Source organism: Scyliorhinus canicula, chromosome 7 (assembly GCF_902713615.1).
Source record: "Scyliorhinus canicula chromosome 7, sScyCan1.1, whole genome shotgun sequence".
Taxonomy (NCBI): domain Eukaryota; kingdom Metazoa; phylum Chordata; class Chondrichthyes; order Carcharhiniformes; family Scyliorhinidae; genus Scyliorhinus; species Scyliorhinus canicula.
The window spans coordinates 115,594,626-115,612,308 of record NC_052152.1 but is presented as its reverse complement, the minus strand read 5'-3'; the positions used below and the strand labels follow the sequence as shown (position 1 = coordinate 115,612,308).

The window sequence follows — 17,683 nt, the reverse complement described above, 5'->3', positions numbered from 1 at the left end:
GAAGGTGAAAGAGGTATTACACTTCTGTTTGCGATGCCCTAAACCTCCAAAGTTAGTGACACCAATCACATTGTCACATAGTGAGCCCAACTGCAAAATCCACCTGTCAGGTAAGGATGCCAACATTAAATAGTTGATGATCGTCCCACGTCAGACAACCCCTTTCTGGAACCTGAGGAACCCTACCTACAATAATTCACCATCTTCAGGAGAAGATCGAACTAAACATGACCTCTGCAATCTTACCATCGCCTCACGTACCAGCTGGCCCATCTGTAATAATGGCAGAAATCTGTTTGTGAATGATTTGCTGGGATTTGCAAGCAATTTTCATGTTTGTTTAGAGACTGTCAAATCCTAAATGGAGCAGGTAACCAAATGAGGCTAGTTTACTGGATCTCATTGTTCACATCAGTAACATGAAGTAGTAACATAGGGTAAGATTTTGAAAATTCTTTCATGGGAGTTGCTGCCAAATTTAGCATTTGTGCCCATCCCTAATTGCGTTTGAACTGAGCATCTTTCTCAGTCATTTCAGAGGGCAGTTAAGAGTCAACCACATTGATGTGGATCTGGAGGCACATGTAGACCAGACCAGGTAAGAACAGCAGATTTCCTCCCCTACAGGGACATTAGTGAACCAGATGGGTTTTTATAGCAATTATGGCGTGAATGTCACCATTACTGAGACTCCCTTTTAATCACAGATGTATTAATTGGATTTTTAATTCTACCATAGACATGGTGGGATTTGAACCCATGCCGAAAGCAATAGCCTCAATTTTTGTCTTAGTTGTCCAGTGATATTCTGACAATGCCACTTTCTCCCGTTACTATTGGTTGGTAGCACTAACGATTACTAGGGAGATATAACAGTTGTGATTCCTTCTACCCCAGAGACAGACATCAACTTCCTGTTAAAACAAGCACTGACAATTGTTGGAACTCTACCTTTCACATTCATGATGGAAGAATGGCGTTGGAAAATGTTCCGAGGGGAAATACCCAAAGACCAGTGGATGAAAAAATTTTGGGAAATGAAGTAAGCATTCATCCAATTCAACACTGAGTTTGTGTAGTCTGATTAATATTCTCATTGGGAAAATAGATTTATAAGAATGCTGAAAATTGCTGCTACGAGAAGAGATTGGATGGGTTAGGGTTGTTTTCCCCAGAACAGAGGAGGCTGAGGCGTTATCTAATTGAGGTGGACAAAATTATGAGGGGCCTCGATAGGGTAGACAGGAAAGACCTGTTTCCCCCTAGCTGGGGGGTCAATTGCGAGGGGGCATAGATTTAAGGTGATTGGTAGAAGGACTAGAGGGGCATGTGGAAAATATTTTTCACCCAGAGGTTGATGGATGTCTGGAATTCACTGCCTTAGTTGCGAGATGAGGGTGAAACATTCAACTAATTTAAAAGGTACCTGAATCTACATCAGAAATGCTGTAAACTGCAAGACCATGACGCCAGCGTGTGCTGGCGAATCCCAGCGCATGCGCAGGGGGATCGTCTCCGCACCGGCCATGGCGGATCTCCACAGCAGCAGTGCAGAAGGAAAGAATGCCCCCATGGCACAGGCCCGCCTGCGGATTGGTGGGCCCTGATCGCGGGCCAGGCCACCGGGGGGGGGCACCCTCCGGGGCCAGATCCCCCCCCCCCCCCCCCCCCCCCCCCCCGAGGACCCCGGAGGAGAGCCAGGTCCCGCCGGTAAATACCAGGTCTAAATTTCGCCGGCGGGACCGGCCTAAAACGGGCGGCTGCTCAGCCCATTGCAGGCCGGAGAATTGCCAGGGAGGCCGCAGCTAGCGGCCGCCGACTGGCGCACCGCGATCCCCACCCCCGTCAAAACCCTGGCGCCAGAGAAGTCGGCGGGGGTGGGATTCACGACCCCCCCCCCTGCCAATTCTCCGGCCCGGTCGGGGGTCGGAGAATCCCGCACCTTGTGTCCCTTGTCAGGGCACATAGCCTTTTCAGTATCCGGTGCCTTCAGCCGTTTCTTGATATCACGTGGAGTGAATCGTATTGGCTGAAGACTGACATTTGTGATGTTGAGGACCTCCAGATGAGACAGAGGTGGATCATCCACTCGCCACTTCTGGCTGAAGATTGTTGCGAATGTCTCAGCCTTGTCTTTTGCACGGAGAATCCCGCACCTTTTGTCCCAAATAGCATAAGCAGCAAGTAATTGCAATTGCACAATTAACATATCAGGTCTAAGCTCTGCAGGCCTGCCACATCCATCCGTGAATGATGGTGGACAATTAAACAACTCACTGGAGGAGGAGGCACCGCAAATATCCTCATCCTCAATGATGGAGGAGCCCAGCACTTATGTGCAAAAGACAAGACTGAGGCGTTCGCAACAATCTTCAGCCAGAAGTGTCCTCTGGAGGTCCTCAACATCACAAATGTCAGTCTTCAGCCAATACGATTCACTCCACGTGATATCAAGAAACTGCTGAAGGCAACGGATACTGCAAAGGCTGTGGGCCCTGACAATATCTTTGCAATAGTATTAAAGATTTGTACTACTGAACTGGCCGCATCCCTAGGCAAGCTCTTCCAGTACAGGTACAATACTGGCATCTACCTGGCAAAGTGGAAAATTGCCCAGGTGTGTTGTGTCCTGTACACAAGAAACAGGACAAATCCAACCCCGCCAATAACCGTCAATTACCACCCTGTCAATGATGTAAGGAGTCATCAACAGTGCTCTCAAGCGGCACTTACTCAGCAATAACCTGCTCATGGACACTCAGTTTGGGTTCCACCGGAGTCACTCAGCTCCTGACCTCATTACAGCCTTGGTTCAAATATGAACATGGACAAAAGAGCTGAATGCCTGAGGCGAGAGGGACTGCCCTTGACATCGCGGCAGCATTTGACTGTATGGCATCAAGGAGCCTGAGCTAAACTGGTGTCAATGGGAATCAGGGAGAAAAATCTCCGCTGGTTGGAGTCATACCTGGCTGAATGAGATCATGTGACCCATTATCTTACGGAATTAACGAGCCAGCTGTTGGGCCTCCGCCACTTAGTGGGGGAGCTCGTACTCCCATGAGCCCCACGGGGAGATCAATCGGGTCGTCCCCATGGGGGTTTTTAGCACTTTCACTGACAGGAGGATTGATAACCAGAAGATAGCAATTTAACCGAATTGGCCAAAAGGGGAGGTGAGCAGAATTGTTTCGTTTTATTTCACAAGTTGCTATGATCTGGAATGCACTGCCTGAAGGGGTGGTCGGAAGATGGCTTCCCTGGTCGGAATTCTCTGACTGTTGGGATTGTCTGTTCCCGCCAGCAGTTCACCCTACTCGCTGTTTTCCTAACCGCGGGGAGTGGCTTCAATGGAAAATCTCGTTGACAAGTGGCAGGAGTAGAGATTCCCACCACCAGCGAATGACACGCCACTGAGGAACATTCAGCTGGGAGACTGGAAAAATCCGGTCCAGGATAAATACCTGAAGGGGGAGAATTGCAAGGATCTGGGTTAAAAAAAGGGAGTGGGCCTAAATGGAAAGCTCTTTCAATGGGAACTGTCATTATTTGTACTTTTCCTCAGACGGGACATTGTTGGTGTTGTCGAGCCGCTTCCGCATGATGAAACCTACTGTGACCCAGCTGCTCTGTACCATGTCTCCAATGACTATTCGTTCATAAGGTACAGTAATCCTACAACACGACTCAATAAATTAAGGCTTTCCTGGTGTTTGCAACTTTTACAGTAATATCAGTCCGAAGTATTCTTGGCTCTATTATTATGATTTTTCTCATTATTGCTTGTCTGCATCAATGTAGATGTGAATGTTAAAATTCACTTCTGCCCAAATACGTCTCAGGATTTGTTAATTTGCTTTTCCTTCTTTTTAACCTGCTATTGGGAATTTGAGTGACTTTTTCTCAGACTGTTGATGTGTATATTCCACTATGGTGTGCATCCAGCTTCCTATCAAATGCCCGACACGAAACAACGCAAGTCTCCAATTTGTGGAGGAGTCTGTTCAGATCCGTCAATTTTGAAAGCTGTAATTTATAACCTTTAGAAACACAGGGCGGGTTCTCTGGTCTCATTCATGGCAAGACCCATTGCGAGCAAGAACAGAAAATTTGGCATTCCAGTCAAAACGCTAATCATTTCCAACGGCACCGGAAAATCCCAGCCGGCAGCAAGGACGGAAGATTTCAGCCACACGATTTGTCATTTTTAACTTCCTCGTGTCAGTTTAATGAAACAACAATGAAAGCTTATAGCTTAATTGCCTCTAAGGCCTTGGGGATCTGAGGTGAAAACTGCCCTCAATTTCTCCACCTCCCTCCTTTCCATTGCAATATGCCTTTAAATGGTAGCAGCAGTTCATCAGTGGAAGGGAAGTGTGTCCTATCATCGAGTCAATGTTTCATTTCGGCCTATGAAAAGAACACAGCACACACACCTCTGCTGCTGATGTCTTTAAGCTTTCTATCTATGTATATCTGTTCTCATGTCTAAATAAATGAACCAATGTGTTTACCCAAGCCTAATTAGAAATTGATGACTTTATATCATCATAAAAACATGATAGCCTCTTCCCAATGGCCTTACTTAGTTTTTCAAAGTAACAAGAGACCACCTTCCTGGGGAATAAACCTCCCAGAATACCAATAGAAGCTTTTGGCTTATGGTGGGTCATTCCTACAAATATAACAGCTGAGAAATCTTGAATGCTGATTCACATTGTTGAGTTGTCAACATGTCCATTGGAATGTTTCCACTATGCAAACTACAGCTGCTATAAAGAGCTAACAAGTGTGTCAGTTACTGTGCTATTTACCTACAGTACAAATATGCATTGCCCTTCTCTTTAGGTACTACACAAGGACATTCTACCAGTTCCAGTTCCATAAAGCACTGTGTAAGAAGGCTGGCTTCGTAGGTCAACTGCACAAATGTGCTATCACCAACTCCACAGAAGCAGGAATGGCTCTCAGGCAAGTTTTCAATCCCTTGTGTGTCCCACTGTAGATTCATAGAATCCCTACCGTATTGATGGAGGCTATTCGGGCACATTGAGTCTGCACTAACCCTCCAAATAGCACTCTACTTCGACACACTCCCCACCCTATTCCGGCAACCCCACGCACTGATCATGGCCAATCCACCTGACCTGCACATCCTTGGACTCTAGGAGGAAACCGGAGCACCCGGAGGGAACCCATGCAGACACGGGGCGAATGTGCAAACTCTGTGTCACCCAAGGTCAGAATTGAACCCGGGTCCCTGGCATTGTAAGGCAGCAGTGCCAACCACTGTGCCACCATGCTGGCCATCTAATGTGAGCGTGCACAATTCATAAGAACGTCCTGGCAGTGTCTCAAAGTTACTTCTTAAAGAAAACGGTTGTGATGACAGTACGTATCTTGCACCCGAGCCACCCGAGCTGCAGTGTTAATAGACAAATTAACATAATGTCAGGTGTCCATTGTCTAATCAAGACTTTGGGTGGGATTTACCGACCACCCCGCCGCGTGTTTTCCAGCAGGGAGGTGGCTCGCCAACGGGATCTACTGGTCCCGCCGTTGTCATTGGGAGTTCCCATTGACAGCACCCCTCGCCGCCGGGAAACCCTTGCTCCAGCGTGGGTCCGGAATTTCCCACCGGCGTGAACAGCTGGTCAATCGCACCCATTGTATTCTTCAAACTTCAGGTTTGATGTTAAAATAATTCATGATGCAGTGATATCTTCTTGAAGTCATTCTTCATCCTTTTAAGGAGAAGATCGATCTAATATTGGGCATTATCCTGGGTGTGAACATACGATTGTGTCTGTGAACTTGTGGCAATGTAATTGCAAGTTACACACCTCAAGGTAACAGTTCTGATTATTCAAAATAAACAAATGTGCACAACTGATCGGAAATATAGGTGAAGATTTGATACTCCAGTTCACTATTTGCAACATTTGAATCAGGCCTGATACTATAATTTTGACACTCATGAAATTTCCTGAAGGTGTCCAGGGTAAAAATGAGTTAAAACCTCCCCACATCAAATGGGCATGTACTGTTACTGGGACTTGGTATGTTAGACGTGTACTGTTACTGGGACTTGGTATGTTAGACGTGTACTGTTACTGGGACTTGGTATGTTAGACGTGCACTGTTACTGGGACTTGGTGTGTTAGACGTGCACTTATGGAGGGTGGAAAACGTTGCAGATCATTTTTCCAGGTTTTCTGGTCAATTTATTTGCCATTAATTCTGTGCAGACGTTTAATTTTAGAGACCAGTGCCGTGGGAGCACTCTTTTTCTTCCGCCGCCGCCACGGCCTCCACCATGGCGGAGGTGGAAGAGACCCCCTCCACCGTGCATGCGCGGGTGGTGACGTCAGCGGCCGCTGACGCTCCGGCATATGCGTGGACAGGCGAAGGCCTTTCAGCCAGCCCCGACGCTGGGCGGCGTAGCGCCAAACGCCATTGGCGCCAGTTTTGCCGTCATCGGCGGAGCGGGAGCCACTCTGGCACGGGCCTAGCCCCTAAGGGTGCAGAGAATTCTGCACCACTGGCGCTACTTCGCTACGCTGGGACCCCCCGCCCTGCCGGGTAGGGGAGAATTTCGCCCCCCGTTTTTTTGCCAAGGTTTTACCACAGAAGAGATTTTTTTTACAAGTTCCAGAATGTTGACTCCACAGGTTATCCCGTAGGAATCTTCCTTTTGATCTTAATTGTAGGAGTGACAGAGGACTGCCAGACTGGACCTGAGGTAGACGGCACTCGCAAATACTCACATTTATAGTCAGAGTCCACTAGATTTGACATGATAACCTTGCCCAGTTCTTCAAAAATTAATTTACAGTATGTGTGTCACTGGCTGGGCCAAGATTTATTGCCCATCCCTAGTTGCTCTTGAGAAGGTGGTAGTGAGCTGCCTCCTTGAACCGCTGCAGTCCCCAAGGTGTAGGTACACCCACAGTGCTGTTGGGAGAGGTGGGAGTTCCAGGATTTTGACCCAGTGATTGTGAAGGAACAGTGATATATTTCCAAGTTAGGTTGGTGAGTGGGTTGGAGGGGCACCACCAGGCGATAGTCCCATGTATCTGCTGCGCTTGTCCTTCTGGATAATAATAATAATCGCTTATTGTCACAAGTAGGCTTCAATGAAGGTACTGTGAAAAGCCCCTCGTCGCCACATTCCGGCACCTGTTCTGGGAGGCAGGTACGGGAATTGAACCCGCGCTGTTAGCCTTGTTCTGCATTACAAGACAGCTGTTTAGCCCACTGTGCTAAACCAACCCCTAATAATAATCTGGCCTCTCCACCAATATTCCAACCGCTCACTATGGGTGGGGTTGTAGTTGGTGGTGACTCCTCGCAAGGTGGGCATTTCCAACATTCAAAATATCCTGGCCCAGACGTCAATTTTTAGTCCATTCCAGATTCATTCACAAAATGGTAATCACAAATGTGTAATTCCTAACTCTACAACCCACCACCGTTGGAAGGTACTGTAACTAAAACAAAGTTTGAAAAGAAACTTACCAAACTTAAATGAAAATATTGGGGTGAATTCTCCGCCTCCCCAGCCATGTGTTCCACGGCGGCGCGCTGTCGCTAGAAGCAGGATTCTCTATTCCACTGCTGGCCAGTGGGATTTCCCATTTATCACGCCACCGGGGGACCTGCAGACAGGCATATGCTGCCAGTGGAACAGAGAATCCCACCAGCTGAGAATTCACCCCGCTGTTTTGTGGGGGCGGATGATGCACTCCAGCCCCTGCAGTGCCCACCAGCTCTTTATACTCTTAATAGGAATCAAATAAACTAACTATCAAATCAACCAGTTAAGTCCTTTTATAGGGGCACAATAACAAAATTCAAAATTTTTAACTGAAGCCTTGTCAAATTGGATTAAAATTACCTTCCTGGCGAGCTGCTGATGCCCTCCAGCCCTGCAATGCCCACTCTCTCCAGAAGGAGTGTCTCTTCACACGTTCACAAGTGATAATCCAGTGAGTGCCTCTCCAGCCGATATACACTTAATCTTAATGTGTATAACAATGTCTATCACTCAATCATTGTCACAGAATGGGATCATTTGGTCATTTTCACATTGCAGTTTGTGGGATCTTTGTCTGCCTTGTTGCAAACATCACAACAATGACTCCACTTCAGAAGTACTCCACTGGCTGATAGTGAGCAGAGAATCTGTTCTTATGAGTGTTGATTTTGTGATAAATACTGTACAGGAAGACCCCACTTGGCTAGACCCCACTTGGAGAACTGTGAGCAGCTCTGGGCACCACACCTCTGGAAAGATATATTGGCCTTGGAGGGACTACAATGTAGGTTTACAAAAATGATATCTGGACTACAGGGATTAGGTTATGAGGAGAGATTATACAAATTAGTCCTGTTTGCCCTAGAATTTAGAAGGTTAATGAGCGATCTGATTGAAGTTTTCAAGATATTAACAGGGAATAATATTCTTTATTATTGTCACAATTAGCCTTACATTAACACTGCAATGAAGTTACTGTGAAAAGCCCCTCGTCGCCACATTCCGGCGCTTGTTCGGGTACACGGAGGGAGAATTCAGAATGTCCATTTCACCTAGCAAGCACGTCTTTCAGGACTTGTGGGAGGAAACCTAGTACCCAGAGGAAACCCACGCAGACATGGGGAGAACGTGCAGACTCTGCACAGACAGTGACCCAAGTGGGGAATCGAACCCCGGTCCCTGGCACTGTGAATCAACAGTGCTAACCACTGTGCTACCGTGCCACCCTAAAGACAGGGTAGATAAAGATAACTGTTTCTACTGGTTGGAAATTTAAAAACTAGGGGGCATAGTCTAAAATTTAGGGCCAGACTGTTCCGGAGAGATGTTGGGAAGCATTTCTTCACTCAAAGGGTGGTAGAGGTTTGGAACTCACTCCCACAAACAGCAGTTGAAGCTAGAACAGTTGTTAATTTTAAACCTGAGATATAAATTTTTGTTAAGCAAGGTCATTAAGGGATATGGGCCAAAGGGGTTAGGCCACAGATTATCTGTGATCTCATTGAATGGTGGGACAGGCTCGATGGGCTGAATGGCCTCCTCTTGTTCCTATGTTCCGATTACACCTCACATGGTGGCACTCTCAACAATGCAGTTCACCCTGAGTAAAGCCCTGAGGGTGTCAGTCGCTGAACTCTGCCCTCCAGTCTACAAGAGGGGCTTGAATCCACACTAACGTGTGATTCAGAGATAAAGGTGATGAGGTCCTTGACAGACTGACAGCTTCCTGCATAAGACCCTGATTGAACCCTAGCCCTGATTGGGCTTTGAGTCTACCAATGCTTAGCTCCTTTTGGGCTCAATGTCAACTGTGTCTGATTTGGAGTGCAAGGTAAAGTTGTTGTTGTTATCATCACAAAGCAGGTGAGGCAAGCATCAAATTTGTGAGAAATAGTTCATGATATTATTCCTTACCATGTTCCGTACATCAATTGTCAGATTTAATGCAGTCTGGACACAGGAGCCACTCTATTCTTTCAACGAATCCGCCTCCCGTCCATTGACTCTGTCTACATCTCCCACTGTGTTGGGGACAGCGGGCAGCATAATCAAAGATCCCTCCCACCCGGCTTATTCACTGTTCCAACTTCTTCCATCGGGCAGGAGATACAAAAGTCTGAGAACACGCACAAACAGATTCAAATACAGCTTCTTCCCCGCTGTTACCAGACTCCTACACGGCCCTCTTATGGACTGACCTCATTAACACTACACCCCATAATGCTCCATCCGATGCCAGTGTCTAGGTATTTACATTGTGGACCTTGTGTTGCCCTATTATGTATTTTCTTTTCTTTTCATGTACTAAATGATCTGTTTGAGCTGCTCGCAGAAAAATACTTTTCACTGTACCTCGTTACACGTGACAATAAACAAATGCAAGAGGTCAGAGGAATGATAAATTATCTCCACATGTGCAGAGGGCCTTACCTGTTTCCATCTATGTTTCTCCCTCATGCAGTAATATGCTTAAATTAGGAAAGTCTCAATCCTGGACCAGAGCACTTGAACAAGTGACTGGAGAAACTCAAATGAGCGCCTCACCGCTACTGGAATATTTTGATCCCTTGTATAGCTGGCTGAAGGAAAATAATGCAAAGAACGGTCGAATGGTGGGTTGGGACACCACCTGGAGCCCATGTAAGTAAAGGGCCTATTAATCTAACAATCTCTTCACAGGTTTGACTGGCAATTTTGTTGGTTTAGCACTTAATCAATGTCATGAATGGTTATATTAATCTTTATTGTCACAAGTAAGCTTACATGAACACTGCAATGAAGTTACTGTGAAAAGCCCCTGGTTGCTGCATTCCGGCGCCTGTTTGGGTACACAGAGGGAGAATTCAGAATATCCGAATTACCTAACGAGCATGTCTTTCGGAATTTGTGGGAGGAAACAGGAGCACCCGGAAGAAATCCAAGCAGACACAGGGGGAACATGCAGACTCCACACAGACAGTGATCCAAGCGGGAATCGAACCTGGGACCCTGGTACTTTGAAGCAATAGTGCTAACCACTGTGCTACTGTGAAACCCGCACCCGCAGGGGTGAGGTTGCCAGGGACAATGGAACTGGGAAATCCCAGCGGTGCAAAAGCCGTTTTGGGTCACCAGTTGAATTCTCCGCACCCTCATCCATTCCAGCCCCCCTCCCAAAAAAGGGTGAACATCCCATCCGTGGTCATCAATGTACCTGAACAGGAGGTGAGCGACGGAGTTTGCGTAGGGAGGGGATGTTCCACATAACCCAATAAAGGCAGGAAAACCAGGATCCTTACAGGTTCCCACAGAGACTCTTTTATTTGGAGGAAGTGACTGGAGTCAATGGAGTTGCTTAATGCATCAACAACAACCTATATTAATGTAGCCCCTTTGACATTATCATCCCCAAATACCCTTTCACAGAGGGGTGATAAAGAAAGGTAAGTTTTAAGGAACATCTTAAAGGCGAAGAGTGAGGGAGCAAGTCAGAGAATTTTAGGAATGGAATTCCAGAGTTAAGGGCTGAAGGTAGCTGAAATGGCGGCATGGTAGCACAGTGGTTAGCACTGCTGCTTCCCAGCTCCAGGGACCCAGGTTCGATTCCCGGCTTGGGTCACTGTCTGTGCGGAGTCTGCACATTCTCCCCGTGTCTGCGTGGGTTTCCTCCGGGTGCTCCGAGTTCCTCCCACCAGTCCCGAAAGACATGCTTGTTAGGTGAATTGGACATTCTGAATTCTCCCTCGGTGTAACCCAAACAGGCGCCGGAGTGTGTTGACTAGGGGGTTTTCACAGTAACTTCATTGCATTATTAATGTAAGCCTACTTGTGCCCCTAATGATGATGTTTATTATTATTAAAGCTTATTCCCCAGGTTGGGTGATTAAAATCAGGTTTGCTCAAGAGACCAGAATTAGATAAGTGCAAATGTCTCGGAGGATTGAGTGGCTCGAGCACGTTACAGAGATAGGGAAGTGGCAATGTCACTGACGGATTTGAAAACAAGGATGGGAATTTTAAGATCAAGGTGTTGCTTCTCCGGTAACCAGTTTCAGTCAGCAAGCACAGGGGTGCAATGTGGATGGGACTTTAGTGTAAGTTAAGACAACGGATGGCAGAGTTTTGGATGCAAGTTGGTGAAGGGTAAAATGTGGGAGGTTAGGCAGGAGCCAATTTCTACACTGCCGTCCCCCACCAGGACAGCCTGAGGGCTCTCCACTTCACCCTGAAATGAAGGCCTTACCAGTTCCCATCCATCACCTCTCCCTGCAGCCTGGATGAATCTGTTTACAGGTTGACTTGACTCTAGACTTGCCAAACAAATTTGATTGAATTTTTTGATTGGTGGCTAGGTGTATGGATGAGGGCAGTGCAATTGATGTACATGGACTTCAGTAAGGCATTTGACAAGGTCCCGCAAGGGAGCCCGATCAAGAAGATCAGAGCCCATGGGATCCAGGGTATTTGGCAAATTGGATCCCTAATTGGCTTAGTGGCAGGAGGCATGGGGTGAGGGTAAAGTTTTACAACACAGAAAGAGGCTGTTCATCCCAGTGTGTCTGTACCAGCCTTTAAGCACCTATCCATTTTAATTCCATTTTCCAGCATGGTCTATAGCTTTGTATGCTGTGGTGTTTCTAGTGCTCATCTATATGCTTCTTAAATGTTGGTGAGGGTTCCTGCCTCTACCACCCTTTCAGGCAGTGAGTTCCAGATTCCCACCACCCTGGCCGTGCTGACTATCCTGATTAATCGTTGTCTCTTCAAATTGAGATTAATTCTGTCTCTCAGAATTTTTTTGAAACATTTCCTAGACTCACTGTATTTATCTGTTTTTCCCGACTTCACTTCTTGAATAATAGTACCACATTAGCTGTCCTCCAGTCCTCCAGCACCTCTCTTGTGGCCAGAGAAGATTTGATACTGTGAGGCCTGGATAGAGTGGACGGAGAGAGGATTTTACCACTTGTCGGAAAAATTAGAACCAGAGGTTACCATCTCAGACTAAAGGGACGATCCTTTAAAACAGAGATGAGGAGGAATTTCTTCAGCCAGAGGGTGGTGAGTCTGTGGAACTCTTTGCCTCAGAAGGCTGTGGAGGCCAAATCACTTAGTGTCTTTAAGACAGAGATAGATAGGTTCATGATTAAAAAGGGGATCAATTGGTTATGGGTAAAAGACAGGAGAATGGGGATGAGAAAATATCAGCCATGATTGAATGGCGGAGCGGACTCGATGGGCCGAGTGGCTTAATTCGGCTCCTATGTCTTATGATCTTATGGAAAATTGGCGTCAGAGCCCCTGTAATCTCTTCCCTTGCCTCACACAGCAGCCTAGGATGCATCTCATCTGGGCCTGGGGGTTTATCCACTTTTAAGCCCGCTAAAACCGCTAATACCTCCTCCCCCTCACTGCTAATCTGTTCAATTATATCACAGCATCCCTACCTGCTTTCTACACCCAAATCGTCCTTTTCCAGAATAAACACAGATGCAACATACTCATTTAATATTTCACCTACATTTTTCACTTCACATCCAGGTTGCCCCTTTGGTCCCTAATAGGCCCTTTCCCTAGTCACAATCTTGCCATTATTATACTTATAAGTGGTGAAAGGCATTGGAAGTGTCCCTGCTGTAGTTTAAGAGAGACTCAATAAGATTTATGATCCTGTTAGGGTCCGATCAGATTTAAAGAGCAGCCCCAGCATCTTGTTTTAACTAATAGATCTATGCCAGCAGATTCCACATTTTTTTCTTAACCAAACACAAATATTGTTGGAACAAATTAAACATATCAAATATATTTACATTAACACAATAGCTTATGCTCATAATAATAGCTTATTGTCACAAGTAGGCTTCAATGAAGTTACTGTGAAAAGTCCCTAGTCGCCACATTCCGGCGCCTGTTCGGGGAGGCTGGTACGGGAATTGAACCCGCGCTGCTGGCATTGTTCTGCATTACAAGTGAGCTGTTTAGCCCACTGTGCTCAACCAGCCCCTACATGCTAGATCCTTAGATTTTCTTCTTATTGCCCATTATTTACTTCTTAGAATCATAGAATCATAGAAGTTACAGTGCAGAAGGAGGCCATTCGGCCCAAAAGTCTGCATCGGCCCGTAGAAACACCCCTCCACCCTATCCCCATAACGACCACCTAACCTTTTTGAACACTAAGGGCAATTTAGCGTGGCCAATCCACCTAACCTGCACATCTTTGGACTGTGGGAGGAAACAGGAGCACCCGGAGGAAACCCACGCAGACATGGGGGGAACGTGCAGACTCTGCACAAACAGTGACCCAAGCCGGGAATCGAACCTGGGACCCTGGAGCTGCGAAGCAACTGTGCTAACCACTGTTCTACCGAGCCGCTATCTTCTATAAGGAACAACCATGATTACGCCACAGTCCTCCGGAAACTATCTTTAAATCTGCTTCCCTCCAGATATTCATTGTTACATAGATACATAGAAGATAGGAGCAGGAGGAGGCATTTTGGCCCTTCGAGCCTGCTTTGCCATTCATAACGATCATGGCTGATCATCCAACTCAATAGCCTAATCCTGCTTTCTCCCCATAACCTTTGATCCCATTCTCGTCAAGTGCTATATCCAGCCGCCTCTTGAATATATTCAAAAATATATTCTCAAGGGTAAAACTTTAATTTACCCTCTTGTGACAGTGAATGCCTCAGTTTCTGGTACAGATTACTTCCAAGCTCATCGTAATTTGTTGATTTCTTTGCCACAAAGTTCTGTGAGGTCCAATGTAGGTACCTCCATTAATTTCAAACTAGAAGATCTTCCAGCTCCCTCACAAAATGCAAATTGAGGTGAAAGCTCACCTGTATTCCAGATGATGAATGATAATGTGAGGTTTTTTTTGCTCTGCTTCTCAATGAGCTGCAAATCACACAAGGTTCAAACTGCAGCTAAATCGCCCAACAACCATCCAGATAAATTGAAACTAGGGAATGTCCCTCAATTCCACCCATCTCCCTGATGACATAGGCTCCTCTGAGAAATCCTTGAACAGATCTTAAGATGAATTATCCCTCATTCACAATTACTTCTTTCATCTGAAGAAAAATGGGTTTACAACCTTCCAGGGTTCACAGAATACTTTTAAACTAATTTATCTTTAACTCCCAAAGCAAAAACATCTTTCTGTTATGTGCTTCTTGTAATCATTGCAGATGGCATGCCCCCAGGCCCCTAGGTAAGCCCACTCAGGCGTTTTATAGTTCTTTCATTTGTATACCATTAAAGAGACATGGGTCATCCTTGAACTCCCAATTCTTGACATGCTTGAAAGCCCAGCATTTTAACTACCTTACTTTGCAACTTCAATCTTCCCAGAATTAAAAATTACCTCTAAAATGTTAACATGAACCATGAGCGATATGTTCACAACAAAGGGGAGAGAAAAAGAAATAGACTTGAGATAGGAAGAAGTAAATTCCGTAGGCACGACCAAATTAAAATGAAGGGTCTACTGGGTTGGTCCTGTTTGTGGATGTTGGGAAGGAGAGAACGCAAGGTTATTTAGGACTGGGGTTGTAGGCCCTTAAGGAAACAAAGTCAGTGACTGTCTTGGAAATGACGGCTTGATATACAGTGGTGGCCATGATTCAGAGGAAGTAGGAAGAAGTGCCAGTGAGAGTTGGCACTGACCTAGGTAGGGATCGGTTTACCGAACAAGAAGGCCCTCCACCACCCTCCATCACCCCACCGCCCACCCTGCCTCCATGCCTTGTAAGCAAATTTGAATGGTCAATGTTGGTGTTGGACTTGGTGTTGAGCGAGGAGAATAGAGATATTGAGATGGTCAAAATCACACAAGCAGTTCCCAACGAAGAGGTTGAGAGGGAGTAAGTGGCCAGATCAAGATGGAACGGATGCTGAAGATAGGTCGGAAGTAACACTGTACCTGACACAAATTCCTGACCAAAGAAGTGGACACCGAGGTGAAGAAGAGTGTAGCACTTTACATATTTAAATGTATAGAAAGTATATAATTACATATCGAATCATGGCCGGGATTCTCCGACCCTGTGCCGGGTCAGAGAATCTCCGAGGGGGGGGCACGAGAATTGCCCCACGCCGCCACGACACCGACTCGCCAATTCTCCGGCACCAATTCTTGGGCACCCGCGGATCGCCGTTGCACCGGCCGGGGGCCATTGAAAGTGCCCCCACCCGGCGATTCCCCGGGCCCCAACGGGCCGAGTGACCGCCAAGTTCAGCCGAGTCCCACACGGTGGGACCTGGAAGTTCTGTGTGCGGGGGCCGTCCTGGTGGGGGGGGATCCGAACCCGGGGGTGGGGGGGGGGAGGGGGGGAGGAGGCCTCCACGGTGGCCTGGTCCACGATTGGGGCCTACCGATTGGCGAGCGGGATGGTTCTGTGGGGGCTTATGTTCCTCTGCGCCGGGCACCTGTAGGGCACCACCATATTGCCCGGGGCCAGGCGTGGAGACGGGAACCTATGCGCATGCGCGGAATCACGCCAGCCATGGCGCGCATGCATGAATTTGCACCGGCCGTAGCGCGCATGCGTGAACCCGCGCTGGCTGGAGCTGCGGAGACCACTCCGGTGCCGACCTAGCCCCCTAGGAAGGGGAGCATACCTGATGATCGAGGACCGTTGACGCTGGAGTAGTTGGCGCCGCTTTTCACGCCGGCGTCAGAACTTGTCCGCGGAATTGGAGAATCCCGGCCCATATATTTCAGACATTTACCATTATTTTTAAAGCTCGTGTTTAGATTCTCAATCGAACTGGTGCACATTTTCTTCCTTCTTTCTGTTTTCAGATATAAACGATGCAATTAAAGTACGGATTAGTTTGAAGGCTGCCCTTGGCGAAAATGCTGTAAGATTGATTTTCTTATTATAAGACCATAAGAATTAGGAGCAGGAGTAGGCCATTCGACCCATTGAACCTGCTCCACCTTTCATCAAGATCATGGTTGATCTAATTGTGTTTCCAAGTCATAGATTACCCCAACGGGGGGAAACATTTTCTGAGCATCCACCCTGTAAAGCCCCCTGAGAATCTTGTATGTTTCAATAAGATCACCTCTCAACTCCAATGAATATAGGCCCAATTTGCTCGACCTTTACTCATAAGGCAACCCCTTCATCCCAGTAACCATATGAGTGAACATTTTCTGCACTCATTCGAATGGAAGTATATCTCTCCTTAAGTAAGGACACCAAAATTGTACACAACAGTCTAGGTGCAGTCTATCCACTCTGCCCTGTACAGCTGTGGCAAGACTTCTGGACTTTTATATTCCATTCCCTTTTCAATGAAAGCCAACATTCCATTTGCTTCCCAAATTACTTGTACGTGGATGCTTTTTTGTGATTTATGTACAAGGGACACCCAGCCCCCACTGGACTGTAGCATCCTGCAGCCTCTCTCCATTTAAGTAATATTCTGTTTTGCGATTATCCCTGCCAAAGTGGACACTCTCACATTTTCCCACATTGGGCAGTTTTTGCCCAATCGCCTAACCTATCTAAATCCCTCCTCACAACTTGCTTTCCTGCATATGCTTGTGTCATCAGCAAATATGGCTACAATGTAGTCGGTCCCTCCATCTCAGTCAATGATATAGATTGTAAATAGTCGAGGCCTCCAGCACTGATCCCTGTGTTGCACCACTATGTACAGATTGCAACCCAGTAAATGACCCATTTATCTCTATTTCCTCTTATTTAGTCAATCCGCTATCTGCGTCAATGTATTACCCCTAACATCATTAACTCTGACTTTGTGTTGTAACATATTATGTGGTATTTTAACAAACTCCTTCTGGAAATCCAAATGCACTACATCTGCTGGTTCCCCTTCATCCACCCTGCTTGTTGCATTCTCAATGAACTCTAATAAATTTGTCAAACATGATTTTCCTGCCACAAAATTATGTTGACTCTGCCGGATTGTACTGTGATTTTCTAAATGTGCTGTTACTACTTCTTCAGAGATGGATTCTAGCATTTTCCCAGTGACAGATGTTAGGTCAACTGGCTGAACGTTGTTTCTTGTATTCTGCCTTCCTCTTCTCTTGAACGGAACTGTTATAATTGTGGGTGTCCACTCTGCTGGGATCTTTCCACTATCGAGGGAATTTTGGAAGATTATAACTGATGAATTCAC

At 46.5% G+C, this 17,683-nt stretch overlaps 1 protein-coding gene across 3 annotated transcripts in view; it reads left to right on the top strand.

Annotated features, from left to right (window-relative positions):
* Positions 1 to 17,683, top strand: part of ace2 (angiotensin I converting enzyme 2) — a 102,337-nt gene that overhangs the window by 44,545 nt on the left and 40,109 nt on the right. For all 3 annotated transcript variants that reach the window (XM_038802739.1, XM_038802737.1, XM_038802738.1), the window contains 5 exons: positions 898 to 1,042; positions 3,566 to 3,664; positions 4,849 to 4,971; positions 9,999 to 10,177; positions 16,332 to 16,390. In XM_038802739.1, coding sequence (XP_038658667.1) covers positions 898 to 1,042; positions 3,566 to 3,664; positions 4,849 to 4,971; positions 9,999 to 10,177; positions 16,332 to 16,390 — 605 coding nt within the window. The remainder of the gene's footprint in view (positions 1 to 897; positions 1,043 to 3,565; positions 3,665 to 4,848; positions 4,972 to 9,998; positions 10,178 to 16,331; positions 16,391 to 17,683) is intronic.